The sequence below is a fragment of the Hemiscyllium ocellatum genome, chromosome 14 (genome assembly GCF_020745735.1).
Source record: "Hemiscyllium ocellatum isolate sHemOce1 chromosome 14, sHemOce1.pat.X.cur, whole genome shotgun sequence".
Taxonomy (NCBI): domain Eukaryota; kingdom Metazoa; phylum Chordata; class Chondrichthyes; order Orectolobiformes; family Hemiscylliidae; genus Hemiscyllium; species Hemiscyllium ocellatum.
Genome location: NC_083414.1, coordinates 51,682,969 through 51,708,501, shown reverse-complemented (window position 1 = coordinate 51,708,501; position 25,533 = coordinate 51,682,969). Strand labels below are relative to the sequence as shown.

The 25,533-nt window shown below is 39.1% G+C and overlaps 1 protein-coding gene across 1 annotated transcript in view; it reads left to right on the top strand.

Moving 5' to 3' along the window:
• The window catches only part of LOC132822149 (contactin-4-like), a 1,303,479-nt gene that overhangs the window by 1,111,053 nt on the left and 166,893 nt on the right, over nt 1-25,533 (top strand). Inside the window, exons 14-15 of the mRNA XM_060835221.1 lie at nt 8,364-8,522; nt 19,224-19,373. Of these exons, the coding sequence (XP_060691204.1) occupies nt 8,364-8,522; nt 19,224-19,373 (309 nt within the window). The remainder of the gene's footprint in view (nt 1-8,363; nt 8,523-19,223; nt 19,374-25,533) is intronic.

The following is a 25,533-nucleotide window of genomic DNA, read 5'->3' as shown; positions in this document are numbered from 1 at the left end:
TTCTCCCTGTGTCAGCGTGGGTTTCCTCCGGGTGCTCCGGTTTCCTCCCACAGTCCAAAGATGTGCGGGTTAGGTGAATTGGCCATGCTAAATTGCCCGTAGTGTTAGGTAAGGGGTAAATGTAGGGGTATGGGTGGGTTTCGCTTCGGCGGGTCGGTGTGGACTTGTTGGGCCGAAGGGCCTGTTTCCACACTGTAAGTCTAATCTAATCTAAATGCTGTGTTTCTAACCAGGCATCAAGTTATTTTAAATCTGGGCATATGCAATGATGAAGCTTTATAAAATGTTCAAATAAAATGTCCCCAAATGAACGTGCTGATCACTGACTGATGGATTTGTGGTGAAAAGTGTTATTATTTGCAAATGCTTTTATGAGGGACAGGTGATATGAAATTGTCCAAGTACTTGGAGTGTTCCATGGTACTAAGGCCACGCCCATCCTTTGTTACACTGGGGCCATGTAGAACCTCAGTATATAGTGACGCTTTGTGTACCGAGGGTCTGTGCACAATTTGATGCAGCCACACATAGAGGTGTACCTTGGGCAGCATTGGGTATGTTCTTCCCGCCCTTATCCATAGCTTTTTGCTTTGTATCCCTGCGAACACAGTCACAGAACCTGATTGCCAGATATGCATGTAACACCTCAGTCATGCTTTTGCTTCCAAGCCTTCCTCCCATTTTAGCTCCTCATGAGCCCTCCTCCTTCTTTTGTCACCCTGTTACAATTGCTATGTTTCACAAGATTTTGTGATTTCCCTTCATGTTAGCTGCCAATCATTTTTCATAATCCCTCTGTGTTTATTGTATGGGCTTTTCACCCCAATTCTGAGCCTTCTGTATTCAGCTTGGTTCTTGTGTATCTAAAAGAGCAACCATTCACACAGTATGCTTTCTGTTTCTTATCCGTTTTCACATCCTGGCTGATTTTGTCTTTTTAATGCGAAAAATTTCAATTCAACGCTAAAATGTGGATATTAATTATCACAACCTGTGGATAAAAGATGGACAGTTGCAAGGCCAAATTTTTATTAGTTGCACAAAGTGATGATTTGCCACGCAGCATGAATATCAAGCCTTTTGCCTTGATTCATAAAGCAATAGCACTTAGCATTATCAAAGTGAGAGATTAGTTGAGTACATGACATTCAATTTTAGCCCCTTTTATGATATCATACCCATTAGATAACCCATTCATTCTGAATCATGTTCAAGTTGTTCTGTGAAATACAAGTTCTTTCCAAGTTATCACTTAATTTACATTAAGCAGGCATCAATCCTCTTTTACACTCATAATCCTTTAACAAGTAGATGGCATGAAAATACAGTTTTTTATTTTAATTTGATGATAAACCATTTGGACAGATTTCTTTGGAATTTCTTTCAATCTCTAAAAGCATAAACCAAACACAAATAGATTCAATGTTTCTGACATTTTGCTGAGGTTTTCCATTAAATTTCGACTGAAATAATGGTGAGGGTTCAAAGAGAAACACTGGAGGCCCAAGTTAATGAAGTTCCAGAGATATCCTATCCGCAATATTATTCTAAGTTACTAATATCACGTAGAGTAGCATTCTGATACAAAGTATTGGTAGAAGTGAGGCTCGATTTCATAAACAGAATGGTATTTATTTCATGAATTTTAACATTTTGTGTCTATTTGTGTAATGAAGAATATCCCATCCAAATTAAAATTAGGATTACATTTATTGTCACATGTACTCAAGTACAGAAGTACAAGAGTATAAGTCATTCGGCTATATAAGGGCGGCACGGTGGCACAGTGGTTAGCACTGCTGCCTCACAGCGCCAGAGACCTGGGCTCAATTCCCACCTCAGGTGACTGACTGTGTGGAGTTTGCACATTCTCCCCGTGTCTGCGTGGGTTTGCTCCGGTTTCCTCCCACAATCCAAAAAAAATGTGTAGGTTAGATGAATTGGCCATGCTAAATTGCCCATAATGTTAGGTGAAGTGTCTGTGTTTCCACACTGTAAGTAATCTAATATGCATTTCATCAACACAAATTTGTTGTAACATGATTGATGAATTGGGGATGTTGTTTCTAATGTGCAAACTTTAAAACCTATGTTGACTGTAGCGTGATTACATCGGCAACACTTTAAAGTGTTCCTAAAGCATGATTTTTCTATAATGCGGAGTTGCACAAGAATGCAGTCATCGCATTACAGAAGAACTAACTGTCCAGGGTGCCATCATGGGTACAAAGTACCGAGATACAAATCTTGGATACAAAACAGAGAAATAAACAAAAAGCAAGTTTCATTAGCTTGTTTCATTGTTTAAGTATAAGTTAGAAAAATAAGAAATAAAATTAAAAAGAAAATGTATGGACAGAGAACATGCATTATCAATTAAAATATATTTCTGACATTATAATCAGGTATGAAATGGCTGAATGGCTTCCCAGCTTCCCCACTCCTTCGTTAACATGATCAATCTTCCTCAATTCAGTGAGTGTTTAACATTTTCTACAGTTCTTATACAAGACACAATCAGGCTTTCCTAAGCTTTAAAAATAAACAGGATATTTTTACTGTCTTTTACTGTGTCAAGGTAAAAGTATTTTTAAAAATAACACTTCAATTTCCATATATAAATACTAAGTTTACACTCAACAAATCGGTTATGCAGTGGAGGACAGATGAAAGATTTAGTTCAGAGACATTAAAAGGCTACACAGCTCTTGAAGGTTGGTAACTTGACTGGCTTCAGTTTGAATTTGGTGGTCCTATAGCTGGGCAGAATGGTGACTCAGTGGTTCGCACTGCTGACTCACAGTGCCAGTGACCCAGGTTCAGTTTTGGCCTTGGGTGACTGTCGATGTGGAGTTTGCATGTTCTCCCGATGTCTGTGTGGGTTTCCTCTGGATGTTGTGGCTTCTTCCCACCATCCAAGGACACACAGGCTAGGTGGACTAGCTTTGGTAAAAGTAGGATTACAGGAATAGGTTAGCGGGCTGGATCTGGCTGGGATATTCTTCAGTTTCCTTGGAGCGAATAGCCTCTTTCAGCATTGAAGGGATTCTATGATACAGCTTTCAGCACTGAAAGGTTTAAGATGTATCTGAATGATTTTTCTATTTTTCTGGAAGCAAGTTTAATTTCTCTGTCTGCAGCATCTAGACAGTCAAAATCAGATGGGATTCCAAACTTACGAGTTGTCTGCAGCACGAGAGAGAGAGAGAGAGACCCACAAGTGGTTCTTTCCTGATTAATGCCTCATGCACTTGTCCTGGTCTGCAGACAAAAGAGATACTAAAACAGACAAGAGAAAAGCGTTTTGTTTTATTTTGTTTTTCGCAGGTCTGGTGTAATTTATGCTTTTCCAAAGCTTGCATTACTTGTTTTTTTTTAAAATGCAAATTAGTTTCAGTGATTTTTTTTTTCCCTAAATCACTTCCCAATCATTGGTGGAATGTTAATCAGGAATCAAAGAGACCAAATTACAAAAACAGTCCAGAGCAGACCACATTTGGTTTCTTACATGACCTGTCTGCAATTGACTAATGACTCCAACATAACCATGGTTTATATGTTCCAAATCTCTGGTGTACATAATGAAATTGATTCTGACTGAGCTCATTCCTTTCATGGAGTTTCCATTGTCTTATCAATTATGCCTATTGGTTTATCTCCATCTAGTTAAGTACACAGGTGATTGTCCTGATGCTTTACCAATAGTGTAGGAGATTGTCCAGTCTTATATTTTGCATGCTAATAGTTATTTATATAGCTTTGCAGGCAGACTGTCTCTATTCTGGATGTAGGTTTGATTGCTGAGCTGGAAGGTTCATTTCCAGATGTTTCGCCACCCCCTCTCTGTTTGGCTTGCCCTATAATGGATGTGTTGTCCCAGTCGAAGTGGTGTCCTTCCTTATCTGTATGTAAGGATACTGATGAGAGAGGGTCATGTTGTTTTGTAGCTAGTTGATCTTCATATATCCTGGTGGGTAGTTTCTGCCTGTTTGTCCAATGTAGTGTTTGCTACAGTCCTTGCATGGTATTTTGTAAATAACATTAGGTTTGCTGGTTGGCTGTAAATGGTCTTTCAGGTTCATTAGCTGCTATTTTAGTGTGTTGGTGGGTTTGTGGGCTACCATGATGCCAAGGAGTCTGATTAGAGTGCAAAAATACCATGCAAGGACTGTAACAACACTACATTGGACAAACAGGCAGAAAACTAAACACCAGGATACATGAAGATCAACTATCCACAAAACAATATTACCCGCTCTCATTAGTATCCTTTCATATAAATGAGGAAAAACACCACTTTAACTGGGACAACACATCCATTCTAGGACAAGCCAAACAGAGACATGCACAAGAATTCTGAGAAGCATGACATTCCAACTGGAACTCTCTCAACAAACACATCGAGTTAGACCCCATTTACCACCTCCTGAGAAAAGGAACAGGAAATGACATCACCAACCCAAAGAAGCCCAAACATATAAATAGAAAGCAGGAATTATCAACAGTGCTTTGCCGGAGGCTCTCTGAAGATGTTGCCTAGTAGGGTAATGAAACATCTGGAAGTGAACCTTCCAGGTTAGCGAGCAAACTTACATCCAAAACCTCAACCTGAGCTAGAAATCTTCTCAAAACTCACTGTCTCTATTCTAATAGTATTAAAATGTAGAAGGTACAGTAATACAAATGTTGAGCTACCTCAGACTGTGATCCTAAGTTATTAGAATTCAGCTTTAATCATTTTAAAAATTGTTTCCAATTCATCATAAACCTAATATAGGTGTTGAATATTCACAAGGTTTTGGGACCGCTTTTGTTCAATACAACATTGCAAAGGTCCAAGCATCACTACTCCAATCCCAGCAGTATTCTTCCACTTGGTCTTCTTTTTCATACCAAGCCAGGTGAAGGATTGCTGAATAGTTTCTCATTACCAAGTCTTTGTAACCAAACTAACATGAAGAAGCTGATCCTTCACACCAGACGGCTTTGAATAGGTAATTGGACCCATCCTTAGCATCCAAGTATCTTGGAGGAGATGGTTATCACCCAGTTTAAGAAATATCTGATTAGCATAGAAAAAATACACAAGTTCAAGGCATCATATAGGATAGTTAGGACACAACAATGAGAATTAAAAATGTATTGGCAGAATTTCTGTGTCACTGACACATTTACATAACAATAAAACTGAACATAATTCTGTTGTAAACCATGCTGTGCAGTATCAAGAAAATTATTCCTCTTTACTTGTTCTTTCTTTGAATTTTTAAAGAACGTACAATTGCCACAAGCAATACATAATGACAGGAATGTGTATGGAAGGTTTTGTTTGGAAGTTCACAAAGATATTTTGTAAGGACTTTTTTTTATTGACATTGAAGTAACCATTAGCAAAGGCAATTTAGTTTGATTTATCTGATTTGATTTATTATTGTCACTAAGTACAGTGAAATTTTTTGTGTGCAGTACAGATAGATCATTACACATAAAGATTACAGAATGATTGAACAGAGCTAGGAATACAAGGTTACAGCTGCAAAGAAGGTGTACAAAAAGCACAGTCAACATTATGTTTGAAATTTGAGAGGTCCATTCAAATGTCTGGTGAAGAAGCTCTTTTTGAATTTGTTGGAACATGTGCTGAGGCTTTTGTATCTTGTGTCTGATGGAAGAGGTTGGAAGAGAGTATAGCCAGAGTGGGAGGGGTCTTTGATGATGTTGCATCAGGAAGTGTAGATGGAGTCAATGGATAGAAGATTGGTTTGTGTGATGGGCTGGGCTTTTTTCACAACTTTCTGTAGTTCTTTTACAATCCTGGGCATAGCAGTTGCTTTGCCAAGCTGTGATGCATCCAGATAGGATATTTTCTATGGTGCATCTGGAAAAGTTGGTGAGGACAAAGAGGTGTGGCTGTGCTTTCTTGACTGTTGCATCTATGTGGGTGGTCAGGACAGATTGTTGGTGATCGTCAAGTCCCTCCTGAGAACTTCTTGTTCCCAACCATCTCTACCTTAATGCCATTGAAATAGAAGGGGTGTGCCCTCCTCCTTGCTTCCTGAAATCGATGATCAGCTCTTTAGTTTTTCTGACACTGAGGGAGAGATTGTTATCTTTGCACCACTTGAACAAGGACTCCATTTCTTTCCTCTATTCTGTCTTGTCATTGTTTATTATCCAGTCTACATTGGCGATGTTGTCAGCAAACCTGTAGATGACGTTTGGACAAAATTCAGTCATGCAGTCATGAGTATACAGGGAGTACAGTAGGAGGCTGAGTGCACATCCTTATGGGCTGGTGTTGAGGATAATCATGGAGGAAGTGCTGCTGCCAGTCTTCCTGTGCAATGTGTGGATCAGAAAGTTGAGAAGCAAGTTGCAGAGGGTGGAGCAGGGACCTAGGTCTTGGAGTTTGGAGATTAGCTTGGTTGGAATTCCAATGTTCAAGGCAGAGCAGTAGTCAATAACTAAATGCCTGTCATAGAATCCTTATAATCCAGATGTTCCAGGGATGACTGTAGGGCTAGGGAGATGGAAGGCTGGGGTAGATGTGAGCCATGACCAACCTCTTGAAGAACTACATAGTTATGGGGGTCAGAAACATTGAGTGGCAGTCATTTTGGCATGTCACATGTGTTTTCTTTGGTACCGGGATGATGGTAGTCTTCTTGAAGCAGATGGGGACTTTAGATTATAGTAAGACAGGTTAATGATGTCAGCAAATACTCAGCAGCAGGTCCATGCAGGATCTGAGTGCACAGCCAGGGGCTATATTTGAGCCAGTCACTTTCCATGGGTTCACTCTCAAGAAGGCCACTTTTGATAGAGTTTTGGTATTGCAATTTGATTGCATTTTCAGTAGTACAGAGAGATGCTGCTCTCTTGATGAAATTATGTTGTGTGGAAAATACTTGTTTAATCATTTTTTGGATTTTTCTTCCCAAACTATTAACTACTTCCAAACAATGTTATTAAAGATGTTTTTCATCTTTTCCGTATATGTATCTCCTGATTTGTCTTTTTCGATTATTATTTTGTATTTTTTAATATAATAAATATATAGGGCTGTAAGCCACAAGAAATCTTAAATAATCCTCCTAGTTTTCAGACTAGATGTGTTCAACATACCCTTGTGATTTAATCATTTATTTTTAACTGATCCATGAATGCTACGTCCATTGATGTATTGCCTGTGCATTAAACCCATTTAACACTACAGTAAGCACATCCACCCAGATATAGAAACCATCTAATGAACTACAGCTCAAGTGACAACAGCAATAAAATTATGAAAAGCCAAAATGTAAATTTGTTTGAAATTGCTCAGTTGCTTTGATGTGTGCTGATGGCTTGGTAGAAATATTTATGGCATGAACACATGGATTTAGTACAAGGTAATTTCATTAAACCAAATACCATTCGGAATCACTTGTTGAACTTGGACCCATCTGCATCTTATTAATTGCAGTTGTCGTGATCTGTTTACAGTCAGCATTTACTGAAACATTCCTTTTACAAGAACTGAATTCCATCATTTTGTTTATGCAACTACTATAAACAGGATAACTCATCTGTTTCAAGGAGAGGGATTGATGAAAAACATTGGAAAGAAGAAGACTAGTGAGCCTCGCTCATGCCTATTTTATTCAGTGATTATTTAATTTTTAACTACCTCATTCTGTATCCAACACTTCTCAATCAGCATTCTTCCTTATAAAGCCATTTGCTTGCGACAAGTTGGATCAAAAATTAAACCAAGCTAGTCTTTTATCCCTCTACCCAATTGTATCTTTAGTGTGCATTGAGTTCTACTGAAGATAATTTGTGGCAAGATTAACTTTTGCGCTAATTTGTCAATCACACTGAACTACTTCAACAGAGCGTATGTCATTTATGTGAAATTCATGTTTGGTTTTGAATTAATTTTTGCTTTATGATGTCCACAAAATGAAATTTTTCCTCTCCTATCTGAAACCACTGTATTTAATGAACAAGGAGATCTATATGCTTTCAACATGATTATGCCAAAACAAAGTTAAGTGAAACATCTGATTTTTATTATTGATACGTACAGTTGAGCAAAAAATGATGTTTTTAAAGTCTGTAATAAGATCAAAAGCCAACTCACCCCACATCTGCTTATATTTAGTCAATATTGTTCCTTATAACTCGAGCTTTTTTTCTCTTTGCCTGGAAAAAATCTTAACAGCTGTTCTGTCTCCAAACCTTTAGGTTCCTGGAGTCTATTGTTAGCAAAGAGGTGGTTTTCACTTCCATTTTACCTAATATTCTTTGTTTTAAACAGCAGTGTCCTGTTATCCATCATATGACATCTTGTCTTGTGTTTTTTCTGTCTTTTATGTTAGTTCCACCAGGTCCACCCAGGGGTGTGATAGTGGAAGAGATTACAGATACCACAGCTCAACTCTCCTGGAGCCCTGGTATTGACAATCACAGTCCAATTTCCATGTACACTATACAGGCACAAACGCCCTTTTCAGTTGGTTGGCAAGCTCTTAAAACAGGTAAATCCTCCAGCAATATTCAGAAATGGCATGATGCAAATAATTCTGTGTTGTTTGTATAGTTTGCGAATTATGTTGCACCGTTTTATTTCACACTTTCTTTTTGATAAAATTGGATTTATTTATTATGAAACACCTGATGCTGGAATTTTACATCTTATTTATATGAAGTCCTCATTTAGCATTGCCCTTTCTAATGCTGTTTTGTTTTCAACTTGTTAAATTATCGTGGCCTGTAATATCATTGAGTGCTATATGATTCACTTAAATGTTGCTTATCTGACATGATTTATGCCATTTTGACACGGAGTCTCCAGCTCCCTGAATTGTGGCCATTCCCCATGACCCAGGTTGTTGACATGCAACCTCTCCCCATGTTCACCCTCCAAGAGAAGAGCAAAGGCACTGCTGTCTGTGTTCTCCACCGAATGAAGCTTTACTCATCAGACTTCAGGGCGTTTTCATGAGCTATCGCATCATTCGGGCAACATCATTGCTGCCGACCGACAATGTCCTTTTGAGAGACCATGGTAAGCCCTCTTGCTGGCTGCTACTACCTCTCCGATCTGCTCAGACGCAGTGGAGCTGTCTTTTTTGCCTGGCTGTGGGGCCTTGGCTTGCCTCTCTCTCCTCCTTGCTGACAGTGAGTTTATCGTGACTGAGGCGAATGGCATATACGGAGGAGAGGGAGGAAGACGGGGTGGCACGGTGGCTCAGTGATTAGCACTGTTGCCTCACAGCGCCAGGGATTGAGGTTGGATTCCAGCCTCGGGGGTACTGTCTGTGTGAAGTTTGCACATTTCCCCATTTCTGCATGGGTTTCCTCCAGGCGCTCCCATTTCCTCCCACTGTCCAAAGATTCACCCGTTAGGTGGATTGGTCATGGGAAATGGAGGGCTACAGGGACAGGTTAGGGAAGTGGGTCCAGGTGGGATGGTCCTTAGAGTGGCGGTGTGGACTTGATGGGATGAATGGCCTGTTTCCACACTGCAGGGATTCTATGATTTTAAAACCCAGCAGCCAGCCAAAGAGCAATATCTGCAATGTCAGGATGAGATGACGGCTCCAGTGGGCAGTCTGGAGCCTGAGAAACATTCCTTGCTGCAGACCTCAGGCAGCAGTGCATCAGGCTCTACTCTTGCAGGATCAGTGAGCGGAAAAGTCCACAGATTGGGCTGTCAGGTAGGAGAAGGCTCGGCAGTAATCAGGGCGATTATAGAGCAGGAAATAGGATCAGCAGTGAGTAGGTGATTCTGCAAATAGAAAATAATATTTTTATATTTGCTTTATTTAAAACATTAGTTCATTTCGGAAATTAACAATGTTTCTATTTACACGGCTTAATGCTTTAGGAGAGATTTTTCAAATATTTCTGGAGAAACTCAGGTCAATGGGGAAAGAAGTGGAGATATCAATTTGAGACTACATGATGCTTCTCTGGATGGTCAATGCGAAGCAGTGGCAGCTGTTGCAAAGGATATTATGTGGATTAGACACATTTCAGTGAGTAAGAAAGATTGCAAGGGGTGGATCCAGTATCTGTGGTTAACTAGAGATGTTAAAGTTAATGCCAAACTGAAAAGAAAAGCATACCACTGTGCAAAGATTGATCAGAATTCAGATGGAAAGTAAAATAAAACAGCAAAGGATAATTATGAAAAAAAGAGGGAAATATTACAAGAGAAAGCTGGCCAGAATTATAAAAATAGATAAATAAGACTAAACGGCATAGGAAAAGGAGAAGGCCATTTAGCCCCTTTGAGGCTGCTTGACCATTCAGTCAGATCATGGCTGATCAAATCTTCCTCACATCCACTTTTCTGTCTTTTTCCCATAACCCTTGATTACTCTATCGATATAAGACTCTAAGAAAGAGAAACAGAATAAATAGCAGAGGATGGCTTGACCTGTTGACCTCTGGGTTATGACTCTAATAACACTTCCTCTGAGCGACTCTGCTCCATAGTTAATCAAACATTTCAAAATATTTTAAAAAGAAAACAAAAAAGAACAAAGTAAGTGTTTGTTCAAAAGGAAGCTGGGTGAATTGATAATGGAAAATAAAGAGCTGGAGAACAAATTGAACGGCTATTTTGCCTCGGTCTTCAGGGTGAAAGATACAAACAATATTTTGGAAGCAGCGATAAATCAGGAAATGAAAGGGAGGTCCGAACTTTGAGAAATTAACATTTACCCTTCTTGGAACTCTGGGCAGCCATGTAGCCATGTCCTGAAGGATTTCACGCTTGGATCTTTAAAAAATTTACAATTGAAATAGTTGTTTTGGTTTTAATTTTCTAAAACGGCCAAGATTCAATAAAGGTCCCACAGATTGGAAGATAACAAATGTTGTCCCTTTATTTGAAAAGAAAGGGAAACAGCATGAGTGTATCAGAAGAGAATTATTACAAGCTAATATTACAAAATAGTCATAGCAGAAGTAATCAACACTGTCAACATGATCATTCAAAAGGTAAATCTACTTTAGTTCTTTGAGAAAGTAACATATGCTGTGGATACAGAGGAACCAGTGAATGTACTGTGCTTAGTTTCTAGAAGCCATTTGATAAAGTGCCACATCTAAGGTTATTGGAGAAAATAAAAGCTCATAGTAAGAGAGTGGGAACATATTAACATGCATAGACTATTGGCTGGACTACAGGAAGAAGACAGCAGACATAAATGTGTGTTTTTTCTGATAGGCAAGATTTAACAAGTGGTGTGCCACAGGGATCAATACTGGGACCTCAACTGTTTACGGTTTATATGAATGATTTGGATGAATGGATGGAAGGTATTGTTTCTAAATTTATTGATGACATAAATATAAGGAGAACAGTACATTGTGAAGAAGACATATTGATACCATGTACAGATGTAGATAGGTTGTGAGGGATGTAAAAATCCTGCAAATGGAGTGTAATTTGGGAAAATGCCAGCTCATCTATTTGAGTAGCAAGTATATAAAGAAAAGCATATTGTGTCTATGGTGAGAAATTGTAGATCTAGGAAATACACAGATGTCTGAGTGTCCCAGTGCACATTAATTGGTCGCACAAATTGAAATAAATAAGTATAACCTGATAGCCACCACAGAGTCATAACCAAAGAATGAAAGAATGCATTCATTGGCTTCCTATATCATGGTTAGAGACAAAAAATACTGCAGATGCTGGAAGCCAAGGTAGACATTAACGAGGCTAGAAGATCATAGCAGGCCAGGCACCATCAGGAGGTGGAGAAGTCAACGTTTTAGGTGTAACCCTTCTTCAGAACTCGGGGTGGGTGTAAGGGGAGCTGCAGATAAAAGTGGTGGGGAGTGGGGGGCAGGCTGGTGAGGTAGCGATGGGTGAAGACAGGTAGATGATACGTTTCATGAAGCATCTCAGCTGGGCCCCCAGGGGCTGACTTGATCTCCCAGTCACCACCCATTTTAATTCCCCTTCCCACTGCCTTTCTGACATGACCATCCTCAGTCTCCTCCATTGCAACAACAAATCAGACCACAAATTGGAGGAACAACACCCCATATTCCACCTGGGCAACCTACAGCCCAGACGACTCAACATTGAGTTCTCCAATTTCAAACAGCCTCCTTTCCCATCCCCTGACTCCCTTCCCAGCTCCTCCCCACTTTCCATTCCTCTCATCGACCCTTCTTTCCAGCCACCAACCAGATTCATTCCCCCATTGACCAACCAAGTCATACCCTCTGCCTGTGTTCACCTATCCTCACTTCACCAACCTGCTCCCCACCCCCTTTATTTGCAGCTCCCCTTATACACACTCCCAGTCTTGAAGAAGGGTTATACCCGAAATATTAACTTCACCGCCTCCTAATGCTACCTGGCCTGTGTGTTCTTCCAGCCTCCTGCTTGTCTGTCCTACATAATAATGTCATGGTCAGATATTTCAGTACTGAATTTCCTTAACCTCCTGAGGATAAGAGACATTATTGTACTTGCTTAACTGTCGCATCAACATGGGTGGACCAGGACAGATTACTGGTGATCATCACTCTTAGGAGCTTGACGCTCTCAACTATCTCCTCCTCAGCCCCATGGATGTCGACAGAGTCGTGTCCTCCACCTTGCTTCCACAAAACAATGGCCAACTCTTTCATTTTGCTGACATTGAGGGAGAGATTGTTATCTTTTCATCATGCCACCAAGCACTTTATCGCTTTTCTGTATTCTGCCTTGTCATTGTTTGATATCTGGCCGACAACAGTGGTTTTGTCAGCTGGTAGATGGAGTTAGGATGAAATTTGGCCATGCAGTCATGAGTGTATAGCGAGTACAGTAAGGGGCTGAGTACACAGCCTTGCAGGATGCCAGTTTTGAGGATTATTGTAGAGAAGGTGTTGTTGCTATCTCTCCCTTAATGATTGCTGAGAAATCACCACCAATGCCTCAACAGTCTCCTCAGCTATCTCCTTCAGAACTCTGGGGTACAGCTCATTGTTTCAGGAGATTTATCCACCTTCAGACCTTTCAGCTTTCCCCTTCAACTTAATATGTTTTAATTAACTGATTATTTTATCAGTTATTCATTTTCTTTTTAATCTGTTTCCTTAAATTGACCAAACATTCCCATGTTATCTTATATCTTTGGAATAGAATACACCTCAGCTTTTTAGCACATACTCTCCAACCAGTTAGCTTCTCTTGTAGTGTATTAGAACCAATTCCTCAGGCTGTAAAGAAAGGCAAAGTAACATCTCTTCTCTTATTGACCTAGCTGTCTGATGTGGTGTCTATTCAGTAAGAGAATAGGAAATTGCTTCTGTTTTCATATGGACTATCCAAGTGTTCCTGTGAAGGTCATCTAACAATCTCCTGAAACAGTGCTTCCTCAGGGCTCATTTCCGCTCCTCACTTTGAGACCCAAATATGGTTTTGGACTTTCCAGATTTAAATTCTGGAGATTGCTTGCTCTTTCAGTCCAGTTTGCTATAGCTTCAGCTGGGACTAGAAAACTATCTTCAACAGGACTTCAGTCTGAGTGTGAGATGGAAATCTGATTGTAAACTAATTACCACTCCTTCGAGCATTGAATAGTTCAAAGGTAGCCAGTATCAACAGGGATACCAACCCATCAGGCAGCCAGACAGGAAATCTTGCCATTCTAAAATTCTGAGTGTTGGGATGGCTCTGGTTCAAAGCCATGTCACTAGTCAGTACTTTCTTCACGTCTTCAAATGCTTGTAGGTGTTCTACAAACCACTCGCACATCCATTCCATCTTTGAGCAGGTGACACGTATTATCTAAGTTGGAGACTCAACAGTTCCTATGAATATTTCAAAGTTCTTCTTTGTTCTCTGGTCTCTGTGTTTTCAAAATCCCCTCAGCTTTTCCTGCATTGGGTAGATACCTTCACCATCTAAATGATGGCTCACGTGTGTTGTACTTCACACCATGAAGCAACAGTTGGGGTTCTTAGGTTTGGTACCACATTTTTAAATCAATCAATCCAAGAATTTGCTTCACACCAATGTGTTCTTTCTCTGCCTTACTGCTCATTAGAACTTAATCTAAGAAACAGCATATTTAGTTCATCTCACTTCCTACCTGATCCATGACATTCTGGAACTCACAGGAGGGCAGACCTTCCAAATGGCAACCTTTTGCTCTGGTTTAATTCCTGTGTGAATAAGTGATAAAAGTTCTTTGCTCTACTCAGTTGATTCTAATTGCAAATATGCATGGCAAATGGATTTTACTGAAAGCTTTTGCAAAGACTAAATCAGGAAACAAACATTCACTGGTTAAAAACAGAATAATTACTTGAAGTATAATCTCCAGAAATCAGAGTAGAACCAGGCTTTTTGAAATACTCCAATGAGTGCGGCCCATTCATTAGTCTTCATCTTCTGAATTGCCTCTGGTCTTTCTAAACTGGCTCCCTGTTTACTGTTTCTAACTGTGCATAATGCACTTGATTAGCTTTGCACAATCTCAGCTGTACATTAACCTTTGTCTTGACATCAGCCTTGCAAAATCTAATTTGTTCATTAGTTCAAAGACCACTTTGCAGTCCCATAGGATTTTCTCAATATCAGCTGGATTCTCACTGTTCCTTACTGGAAATAACTTGACCCAGTTTAACCATATTTTCTTGAGCCAATCCCTTCTTTGATGAGACACCAATGGCATGTATGAATGATCTGAACACCAACTTCACCTAAAACTGGAATGCCGTTATTAAAATGACTAGTCAGTTTCACTCCAATCTTGCATAAAGGAAGCTTGAATCAGAAACTTTTTATAATTTCCTTCTGAGGTAACAGCAGAGTGGCTGTACTAATGTGCAAATAAACTGTCAGTGTCCAACTTCCGTTTTACTGTGGTACTCAAATTATATCCTCAGGCCTTAATATGCTCATCTTCTATATGTTTTTGTTTCTCTTGCTCCTTGACATGATCAAAAACTTGAACTTCTGTTTCCATATCTATCGTTTACACATTTGAGGATTCCCACACTTCTGAGCCAGCATTACATCTGTCATGACTTCTCCCTCATCCGGTGCTCTGACCAGGAGCTTCTCCTTCCACATGCCGTCAGAATATGAACAACATTCCTGGAGGCACAGCACTTTGACTAAAAATGGGACGTTGAAACAGTTTCTGGCCGCCATAGCAATATTGCATCTAATGTTTGACCCTGATACCATGACCTTAGCTGTTGTGTCCTGGACCTTGGTGAAACCCATTAGACCTCCCCTGTCAGCTCAGGAAAACAACTCCCTTCCAATTTGCGATTATTACTTTCTGCCATTTCAATGGCAGTGGCCTCATCATAGGTCTCAAGCCACATCAGCTTCCTGCCTTTTCTCAAATGATTAGCCTGCATCTTGTTGCTTTTTAGGCTCCTACAAATGTGGCCATAACATTGATTTCTACAATGATTGGAATCCATATTGATTGGAATCTTCAACCATCTCATTTGGCAACAGCTTCATTGAATGCAGCTCTCAGTGCAATCTCATTCTGGATTCATGCTGTGGAATGACTAAGAATCTCTTGAATTTCATGATTTGGAGGAGCCACTGTTGGACTGTGGTGGACAAAATTAAAAATCACACAACACCTGGTTATTTGGAAGCAGCAGCTTTCAGAGTACTGTTCCTTCATGCACAACTACAGGAGCAGCGCTTTGAAAGCTCGTGCTTCCAAATAACCCTGTTGGACTATAACCTGGTGTTGTGCGAATTTTAACTCATGAATTTTGGAATAGTTCATAATATTGATTCTCACATGCAATATTGTTTGGACACAACATCAAAACTATCTGATCGCATCATTGTGTGGAAACTATTTACTTTACCCTCATCTCCTATTTCATTGATAATAACCCTTGTTCTTAAGTTGTTGGAGTTGAACTCCGTCATTGCTCCCAAATTGCTACTTATTTCAATGAAGTACTGTCCTAACTCTTGCGCATCTGAATGCGATGTGCACAATGAGCAATGTTTCAAAACACTTAAATCTGTTGCAAAATCTACCTTGAGTTCCAAAAATGTGGCACAATGTTCTTCAGCCTTGAATTTCTCAAAGGTAATGTAAAAAGGAATTCAGACTCAGCCTTATTGTCAGTTTCTGATATTATGTGCTAACAATATCTTAACTTCAGATTTGTTGGCAAGCAACTGTACTGTGTAATATTTAAGAGGAGACCACTGTAAAACTGAATTCCTTGGAATAATGTACTATTTTGTATAAGGTGTAGGCACTGGAATAGCTGCAGTGTTGTTGCTTATTTCTCATGCCACATTAGCAACTGCAGATGGCTTCAAATATTCCATTATATATTTATGTAAATATTTGCTCTTGAACCATGAGAACGACTGAAACTCAGAACTGAAGTTCATTTTGTTACAAGGTTAGTCGTGACAGAAATTGTGTCCAGGCATGGAGGCCATAACACATTTACTTGCTGTCTTCATTGTGTTTTATATTTGTGCTGACTTGTTGCATTTTTGCCTAAAGAATCTTGCTATCAGTTATTGCAGTCCACTGAGTCAGCTGGTGATTAGCATCAGATAGGGGCTGTGAGCAAGTGAACGATGAGGCTTCACATACCCGTGGTGATAAGTAAATGTGATAGCTTCTTGGCATGTGCTCCATGCTCTGGAATTAACTTGCAGAAGCTGTCTGCTGATCCTACTGATGTACCACATCATCTGTAGTTCAGGACTTTGTCTGATTTTGGCCATGTTGTCTGACAATGGCTACATTTTGTGAAGATTCACTCGGTGGCATTTGTTTCAAATCTATCACCTTTGGCTGTCCACTGTTCTTTCATGGAATGTTAACTATTTTTAGTGATAATGTTGCGCTTTGTAGTCAATATTTTAAATGTAAAACAAATCAAATGTATACTCTACTTGAGCAAAAAAAAGCTATATAACATCATGAAAGATGGCACTGGAAAATGTGTACAAGTGTAAACAGTACTTATTAATACAAGATTTATTTGAATAATGAACATCTGGTACTGATGTTCAAAGAGGATGATGTTTCTAATATTATTTATTAATCTAATATGTCAGATATTTATAATCTTGGATGGAGGGCAAATTTTCAAAAATATTGTTCTTAACTATTACGTAAAGAATTTCATAAAATTATCTTATGCAATATAAGTTTGATTTGATCTGCTTTCATTGATACGAATCTTTGTTGATCAGCTGTCGTGAGTTTGGCTGCAATAAGATGTGGGATTTGGGATTCAGTCCAACACTGCCAACAGCTTGCTGTTAGATTCTCCTGTCCCAGCTCTTACTGTGCTGAATCCACGTCTCCTCTTCACCTAAGAGTGACTGTTGTTTGCTGTTTTGGATTTCAAAGAATCCCCTTTATTGATACACACTTCTACAGTTCAAATTATTCTATCTTTCTGCCTCAGAGACTTAACCCAATGTGATTGCTGATGTCAGTGTTACATCAGCTATATGTTATCAAATACCATTAATGTCTGCATTATCAATACATGCAAGGCCAGCATTTATTGCATGAAACAAAATCAGGAGGAAAATATTTGACAAATGAAGAATAATGTGAAAAAATGTGGAATTGTCCATTTTGACAAGAAGAATAATAAAGACACAGTTTATCTAAATTATGACAAAATGCAGAGCACCAAGTGTCGCAGATCTGGTCGTTCAAATCAAAGAATTGCATACAATTTGTACAGAATAAGTCATTAATCATTGCTTACTGTGAGGGAAACTAAAACAAGAAGTCGGGGACATTAAGAGAAATTGTTGGAACAGAACAGCAGGTCTGGCAGCAGCTATGGAGAGAAAACAGTGTTAAAGTTTCGTCCAGTGACCCTTATTGCGAAACACTGAATACTGTCACACCAGCTGAGTTTCTCCAACAATTTCTGTCATTATTTCAGATTTCCAGCATCTGCATTTCTCATTTTTATTACCAAAGTGGGGAAGTTATGTTTCAGTTGGAGAGAACACTGACGAGATCACATCTCAAATACTGTCAATATTATTGGTCTCAATCTTTAAGGAAGAATGTGGGAAAAAAGGTGTAGTAATGGGAAAGCTTACAGGACTCGTACATGGAATAGGATGGTTGTCACATGAAGAAAGATTGGACAGGCTAGGACTGCATGCTGCTGAAGTTTAAAAAAGGAAAAATTGCAACATATAAGATCCTCAGGAATCCGAACAAAGTAGATTTGGAAAACTAAGAACAAGTGTTTCATTGATACAAGAACAGAGATGGGACGGTTTTTTTTCTCAAAGTGCGTTGTAAGTCTTTGAAATCCTCTACCTCAAAACGTGGTGCAAACAGAGTCCTTGAATATTTTTAATGCAAAGCTAGATAGGTTATTAACAACCGGGATGAGAAATTATCAAGGCTCAGTAGGAATGATGAATAATCAAATCAGCCATGGTCGTATTGATTGTTGGAACAAATTTGAGATGACACGTGGCCTACCCCTCCTAAAATATCGTATGAATCATAGACTAGAGTAATCGCATCCCGACAGTGTAGGTCCAGGCCATTCAGCCCATTGAGCCCACACCAACCCTCCAAGAGCATCCTTCTTGGACCTACCCTCCTACCTTATCCTTGCAACCCTGCATTTCCAATTCCTAATCCATCTAGAATGCACATCCCTGGACACTATGGGCAATTTAGCATGGCCAGTCCACCTGACCTGCACATCTTTGGACTATGAGAGGGAACCTGAGAATTTGCACCATGCAGAAATGGGGAGAATGTACAAATTCCATACAGACTGTTAGCCCGAGGGTGGAATCGAACCTGCAACCCTGGTGCTATGAGGCAGTAGTGCTAACTACTAAGCCACCGTATTGCCCTTGGACTATGTTCTTAATGCACATTGTACGCACAGCTTATGTATATACAGTTGCTGTATATTCTTACGTACATTGTCCATCTCTATTTGCTCTTCAGAAGGTGATTGTGAACTGTTTTCTTGAAATGCAACAGAAAATCTGGTGAAGATGGTGCGCACAGTGCGGCTGAAGCTGATCAAGGATTTTAATCTCATAACTATTCAGGAAACAGCAATATACTTCCAAATCAGACAGGAATTTATGCATGATGATGTTCTCATGCATTGTTGCTGTAGGTGGTAAAGGTTGCTCCAATTATTATGAGATGATGTTTTCTCTTTGTGCTGAAGTTAATATCTCACGTTTGTACTTGCAGTTCCTGAGATCATTGATGGTGATGCTGTAACTGCGACAGTGATTGATTTAAGTCCCTGGGTAGACTATGAATTCAGAGTTGTTGCCAGTAACAACATTGGCATTGGAGAACCGAGCTTACCATCTACCAAATCAAGAACAGAAGAAGCTCGTAAGTGATTGATGATTATTACTGAGCATGTCCTCACGGTCTGCAAATATGGTGATTGTAAAATAGCATAGAAACTTCAAAAATTGAAGTGGAATAGACCATTCAGCCCTTTGATCTTTTTCACCCTAAGAACTTTATCCAACTGCTCCTCAAAAACATGCAATGTTTTGGCCTCAACACTTTCTGTGGTAAACAAGTCCTTGGATGAAGAAATTTCTCTATATCTCAGTCCTAACTGACCTACCCATTATCACTAAAATGTGACTCCTGGTTTTCGATTCCTTGATTTTTGGGAACATCATTTCTGTGTTTACCCTGTTTAATCCTGCTACAACTTCATTGGTTTCTATGAGACCTGCCTCATTCTTCTAAACTCCAGTGACCATAGTCCGAATCAATCCAGTCTTTTTTCATACATTAGTTCTGTAATTCTAGAAGTCAGTCTGGTAAACCATCTTTGAGCTCTCTCTACTGCCAGGACAAACTTCCTCAGATAAGGACACCCAAAACTGCAAATAGTACTCTATCTGTCGTCTTACCAATGCCCTGTTCAGTTACATTGAGTTATCCCTACTCCTGTGCTTGAATCCTCTCACTATGAAAGCCAATGTTTGAATTCTTCACCACCTATTGCATCTGCATGCTTACCTTCAGTGACTGGTGGACAGGACACCCAGATCTGGTTGCATATTTCCCTTTCCCAAAGTACTGCTTTGCCATACAAATGAAAATCTGCCTGCCTGCTTTTTTGCTCTCACTATTTTCCACATGGTCTGCTAGTCAATCTTTTATAATTAACTATTTTGCTATTTTCTCATCCTCCAATGTCCGTCTAACTGATCTATGATAAATTGGGGATATTTATTTAAAGGGATGATAGTATATAGGCCATGACAAGCATGGATGAATTGCATAAGTTGTTCCATTCAACTGGGCATAAATAGGAACTGTGGAGAATGTGGGAATAGGGTACTGATGATCAGTTATAATCAGGTTGAATGGTAGAACATGCTTGAAGGACCAAATGACCTACTCATGCTCCTCTTTCCTCTGTCTCTATGTTCATAATTCCCTGTTTTCTCTTTCCTTTTTTAAATAATGAGCTTACATTCATTCCAAGCCATAGAACTGTTCCAGTGTCTATGGAATCTTGAAAGATGACCACCAATAAATTCAGTCTTTCTGCAGTCGTTTCCTTATGTGCTTTTGGATGTAGATTATTGGGCCCTGAGGATTTTACAGCCTTTACTCCTATCAATCTCCCCAACACTGATTCCCCACAAATACTGATTTCCTTCTGTTCCTCCCTTTTACTTGATCCTGTGCTCTCCAAGGACATTATATGTATTCTCCTTCGCAAAGACAAATCCAAAGTGCCCATTTAAATTGCCTGCCATCTTTTTGTTTCCATTAGAACTTCCCCTGTTTCTGATTGTTGGGGACTTATATTTGTCTTTGGTGTTTCACATTCCTATCGAAGCTTTTGCAACTAAATTTTAGGACCCCAACAAGCTTATTTCGTACACTGTTTTCCCTTTCTTTATCAATTATTTTGTCCTCCTTTCCTGAGTTCTAAAACATTCCTAATCCTCAAGTCTGCTTTTTTTTATTGTATGTCCCTAACCTTGGATCTAATACTGTCTCTATTTTCTCTTGTTAGATATAGTCAAGGACAATTTCCATTTCATTTCTGTTGGTCAGGAATAAACAATTGTTGTAGTTCATCCATTCACTCCTTAAATGTTTACCATTGACACTTCAGCATAACCTCTTCAAGTAATGTTCACCAATGTATCATAGCCAGTGCATACCTGTTACCATCGCAGTTTCCTTTAGTTAGATTGAAAACCTCTTGTCTCAGAATCAAAAATGTCAAGCTCCAGCTTAATAAAGAATTCTATCATATTATTACTCTTTCCCTTATACCTAAGCCTATTGCAGGGGCGTTACATAACTAGATTACCGTTACTCCTTTCTGATTACAAAACAATAATAATTACCTCATTGTTAACCAAGATAGTTTTGCAAAGCATGGTTGATGTCAACTGTGGAATAATAAAATTCTACTTTCTATTGATCATTTTGCAACCAATATTGAACAAATTTGTTGCCAATTTTGAAAGAAAATATATTGAGGCACTGAAGAACATGCAAAATAATTACAGACACAATATAACAGAAGCTTTCCTGTCAGGAAAGATTTTTTTTTCTGCTGAACATGGAATGCTGCAGGGTAATCTAACAAAGTTCTGTAAAACTGCAAAAACTACAAAAGGTTTTGATAAAATACCTCAGAATCACATAGAATTGTTGTGGTGCAGAAGGGGGCCAGTCAACTAATCATGTCTGCACTGGCTGTCTGAGCATTTTAACATTGTGCCAGTCTTCTGCTTTGTCCCTATAATCTTGCACATTGTTTCTATTTCGATAATCATTTACTGCCCACTTGAATGCCTCAATTGAACCCATCCCCACTTCTCTTCCAAGCAATGCATTCCATAACCTGACTACTCGCTGTGAGAAAGTTGTTTTTCTCACATCACACTTGCTTCTTTTGCAAAACACTATGAAACTGTGCCATCCGGTTCTTGATCCATTTATGAATGGGAAATGTCTCCCTATCTCCTCTGTCCAGACCCCTAGTGATTTTAAAAATTGCTATCAAATTTGCACTAAGCCTACTCCTCTCCAATGAAAACAGTCCTAACTACTCCAGTCTTCTGTTATAACTGGTGTGTCATTGCTGAAACAATTGTACTAAACCTGTTCTGCACTGTCTCCTTCTTATACAGTGGTGCGTAGACCTGTATATTGTCCTCCTGCTGAGATCTAACCAGTGTCTTAGACAAGGGCATTATACCCCTTTCATTCTTGCAAATGAAGACTGTGTAAATTGAATCTAGAATACTGTGTGCTTTATTAACACTTCTCTCTGTTTTACCTCCCACCGTTGATGGTTTATATCCATGTAAACCCCGATCATTCTGCTCTTCACCCACTTCAGAATAATATCCTCTACTTTATCCCGTCTCTATGTCAAACTCCATCACTTCACACTTCTCTACTTTGAACTTCATTTGCTGCATGTCTGCCCACTCCATTAATGTGTCAATATCCTAATGAAGGACTATGCTGCCTTCCTTACAGTTTAAAATTCTCCCAAGTTTTGTGTCATCCATAAACTTTGAAATTATTCCCTGCATATCAAAATCTAGATCATATATCTGTCGGGAAAAGCAAGGGTCCCAATATCCACCCTTTAGGAACTCCACTGTAAGCAACCTTCCCAGACCAAAAATACCCATCATCATTATTCTGTTTCCTTTCTCTCGGCTAATTTTGTGTACACATTGCTCATATCCCTTTTGTTCCATGATCTTTAACTTTCTTCATGAGTCTGTTGCAGCACTGTAGTCACAGAAACAACGTGTCCACTCATTCAAAGTTGAAACTTCAATGTAGCCCCTGAGAATCATTGCACTCTTAAAGGTACCTGCTTTCAAACGAGATGTTAAGGCTTGGTCATGGCCATCTGTTGACAAGGTTATGAAAGTTAGAATCACAGAAACTTAGAACAATGAGGAAGGCCACTTAACCCTCTACCTAACAAGTAGTCATCTAGCCTCAGCCAATTGACTCTCTCCAGATCCATAGCTTTTGGTTATGGCATTTCAAGTACAACTTTGAAGGAAGTACTTTGAAGGAACCTGCCATTCAGGCTCTGAATTCCAAATCCTCATCTCAGTACGGGTGAAAACTGTCCCTTGACTCTCCTACTTCTTATCCTAAGCCTCTGCAGCCTGGTTATGGACCCCTCTGCAAAAGGAAAGAGGGCCTTTCCATCCTCTCCATCCAGACCTCTCACAATTTTGTGCACTGCATTTGGATGTTCTGTCAGCCTTCTCTGTTCTGAAGAAAGAATCTTAGTCATTCCTCGTAACTGAAATCATCCTGTCCGGTCAATGTCCCTGTAAATCTCTGCATTATCCATTCGAGTGTGATCACAACCTTCCTGTAGTTCATGTACAGCATGAATCCAATTCCCACCTTGAATTGCATATATACTCTTCTGGCATCACCTCACAGCTCTTACATTGTCTCAGCTAATTATGTAGAGCATCCTGTACTGTGCTTGACCGCTTCATGTACATGTTCATCCACATTCACGGATCTGCAACATGCTCTGTTCGTCTCCATATCTCATTATTCCACCACTTAGTTTCTAATCCCTTGACTTGTTACATTTCTCCAAATGCATTGCTTTATACTTTTCCTGAATGAGCTTATCACTGATGGTCTCACCTGGTTGGTTCTTTGTTTCTTAACTTGTTCACAAGCCAGCATTTATTACCCACCCCTAATTCCTGTTGAACTCAGGCAATTCAGAGTCAAACACATTGCTGTGTATCTGGAGTTATGTATTGGTATCAGGTAAGGTTGGAAGATTTCCTTCCCTATAAGACATTTTGTGAATCATATGAGTTTTATGATGATCAGCATTAGACAAGGCTTCATTTAATTCTAAGTTTATTATTGAATTCAAATTTTACTACTTGCCATGGTGGGGTTTTAATCCATATCCCACAACATTAGTCTCAGAATCTCAATTACCACCCCAGAAACAATATCACTCATCCACCATCTTCGCCGACCGGTACCTGTCTGCAGTTTCCAGCTTTCTTTTTCATCAGCACACATTTTTTTTTGTTACGTCTCCCAACTTCTAAATCATATCCGTTTTATGATATGATTCACAAATCCAATCCAAATCACACACACAATAGTTATATTTCAGAGGAAAAAAATGGGAGATATCCCCAGTGATCTGTTCAATAATTATCCATTAATAAGCATCACAAAGCAAATTGTTCAACAATCATCATGTGCTATTCATGGAAGCTTTATGTTTGCAAATTGGCTGCAACATTCCCTATACCACTTCTGGACTATAGTAACTACACTTCCAAACTATTTTATCATCTATAAAGTGTTTTGAAATGTCCAGTGGTCATGAAAAGTATTGTTAGAGTGCATGTCCTTTTCTTTAAACTTATGTGCAACAGCAAAACCAAGGGCCATCAGTGTACGACAGTCAATAAATTAATTCTGCAGAATTCAGAAGAAACATCATCACCTTGGAAGTGTGAGAATATGAAATTTGCAACTACAGAGTAGTTGAAGTGAATGATATAGATGCAGCTAAGAAGAAGAGAAATAGACAAAGTTACGGCAGTGCTCATAAAATGAGGAAGCTGGGAAGAGGTGTAAACACAAACGTGAGTTTGTTGAGTCAAATAGCCTGTTTAAATATATCTCACGTATGTAAAGTAAGGTCAAATTCTGGGGAAGGATTTTATGCTTTCAAACTTATTTCAAAAATCTATGCGCTGCTGTGAAATTGTACCAGACAACATAAAGAATTTTGAAAAGGAAATACAAGACTTGGCTGTGATCGTGTTGACAAACGAGCTGTTTGAAATGCCCGTGTGAACTCCTTCAATTCTCGACGTTTAAGGATATGAAGTTTTAAAAATGCATGAAGTATTTTAGAGTTATTTTGTATGCAGTTACTTATTTTAATGTAAACTAATTATGTAAATATATATTTTTGGGTATTGTTATGGATCATTAACAGCTATACACATTATTGAAATAGCATACAGAAAGAACTTTTCTGTTCTTGTGATTATTGAAGGTCATGTAAAATGTGCAAAGTGAGGTGAAGATTTGAACTTATTTAAACACTGAATTCTAAAGTCTTACTAGAGATCCATGATTCACGCCTTTAAGATAATAGTTAGAAGCATCTATCACCCTGTTATATAAACTGTAAGTGATGTGAATGGAAGGCTGTCAAGACGTTTCCTGAAAGGCTTTGCAGGGTGGTCTGAATTTGCAAATACCATCATCTACAAAAACATATTTCAGCACTTTTGCCTGGAGCTTCTCCATGCATCACATTTTAAAAGCACCATGACATATAACCGTGATGTGCAAGGGATAATGAAAAGTGTTTGCAGAAATTCAAGGTGAAGATTTGTTTCTCAGTCGATATGGAATGATTTTCTGAAGTTAAAAAAGATCTACATATGCTTTTATAACCTTGTGATGTCTCAAAGTCCTTTTCAGCCATTGAAACACTTTAGAAGGTTCAAATTCA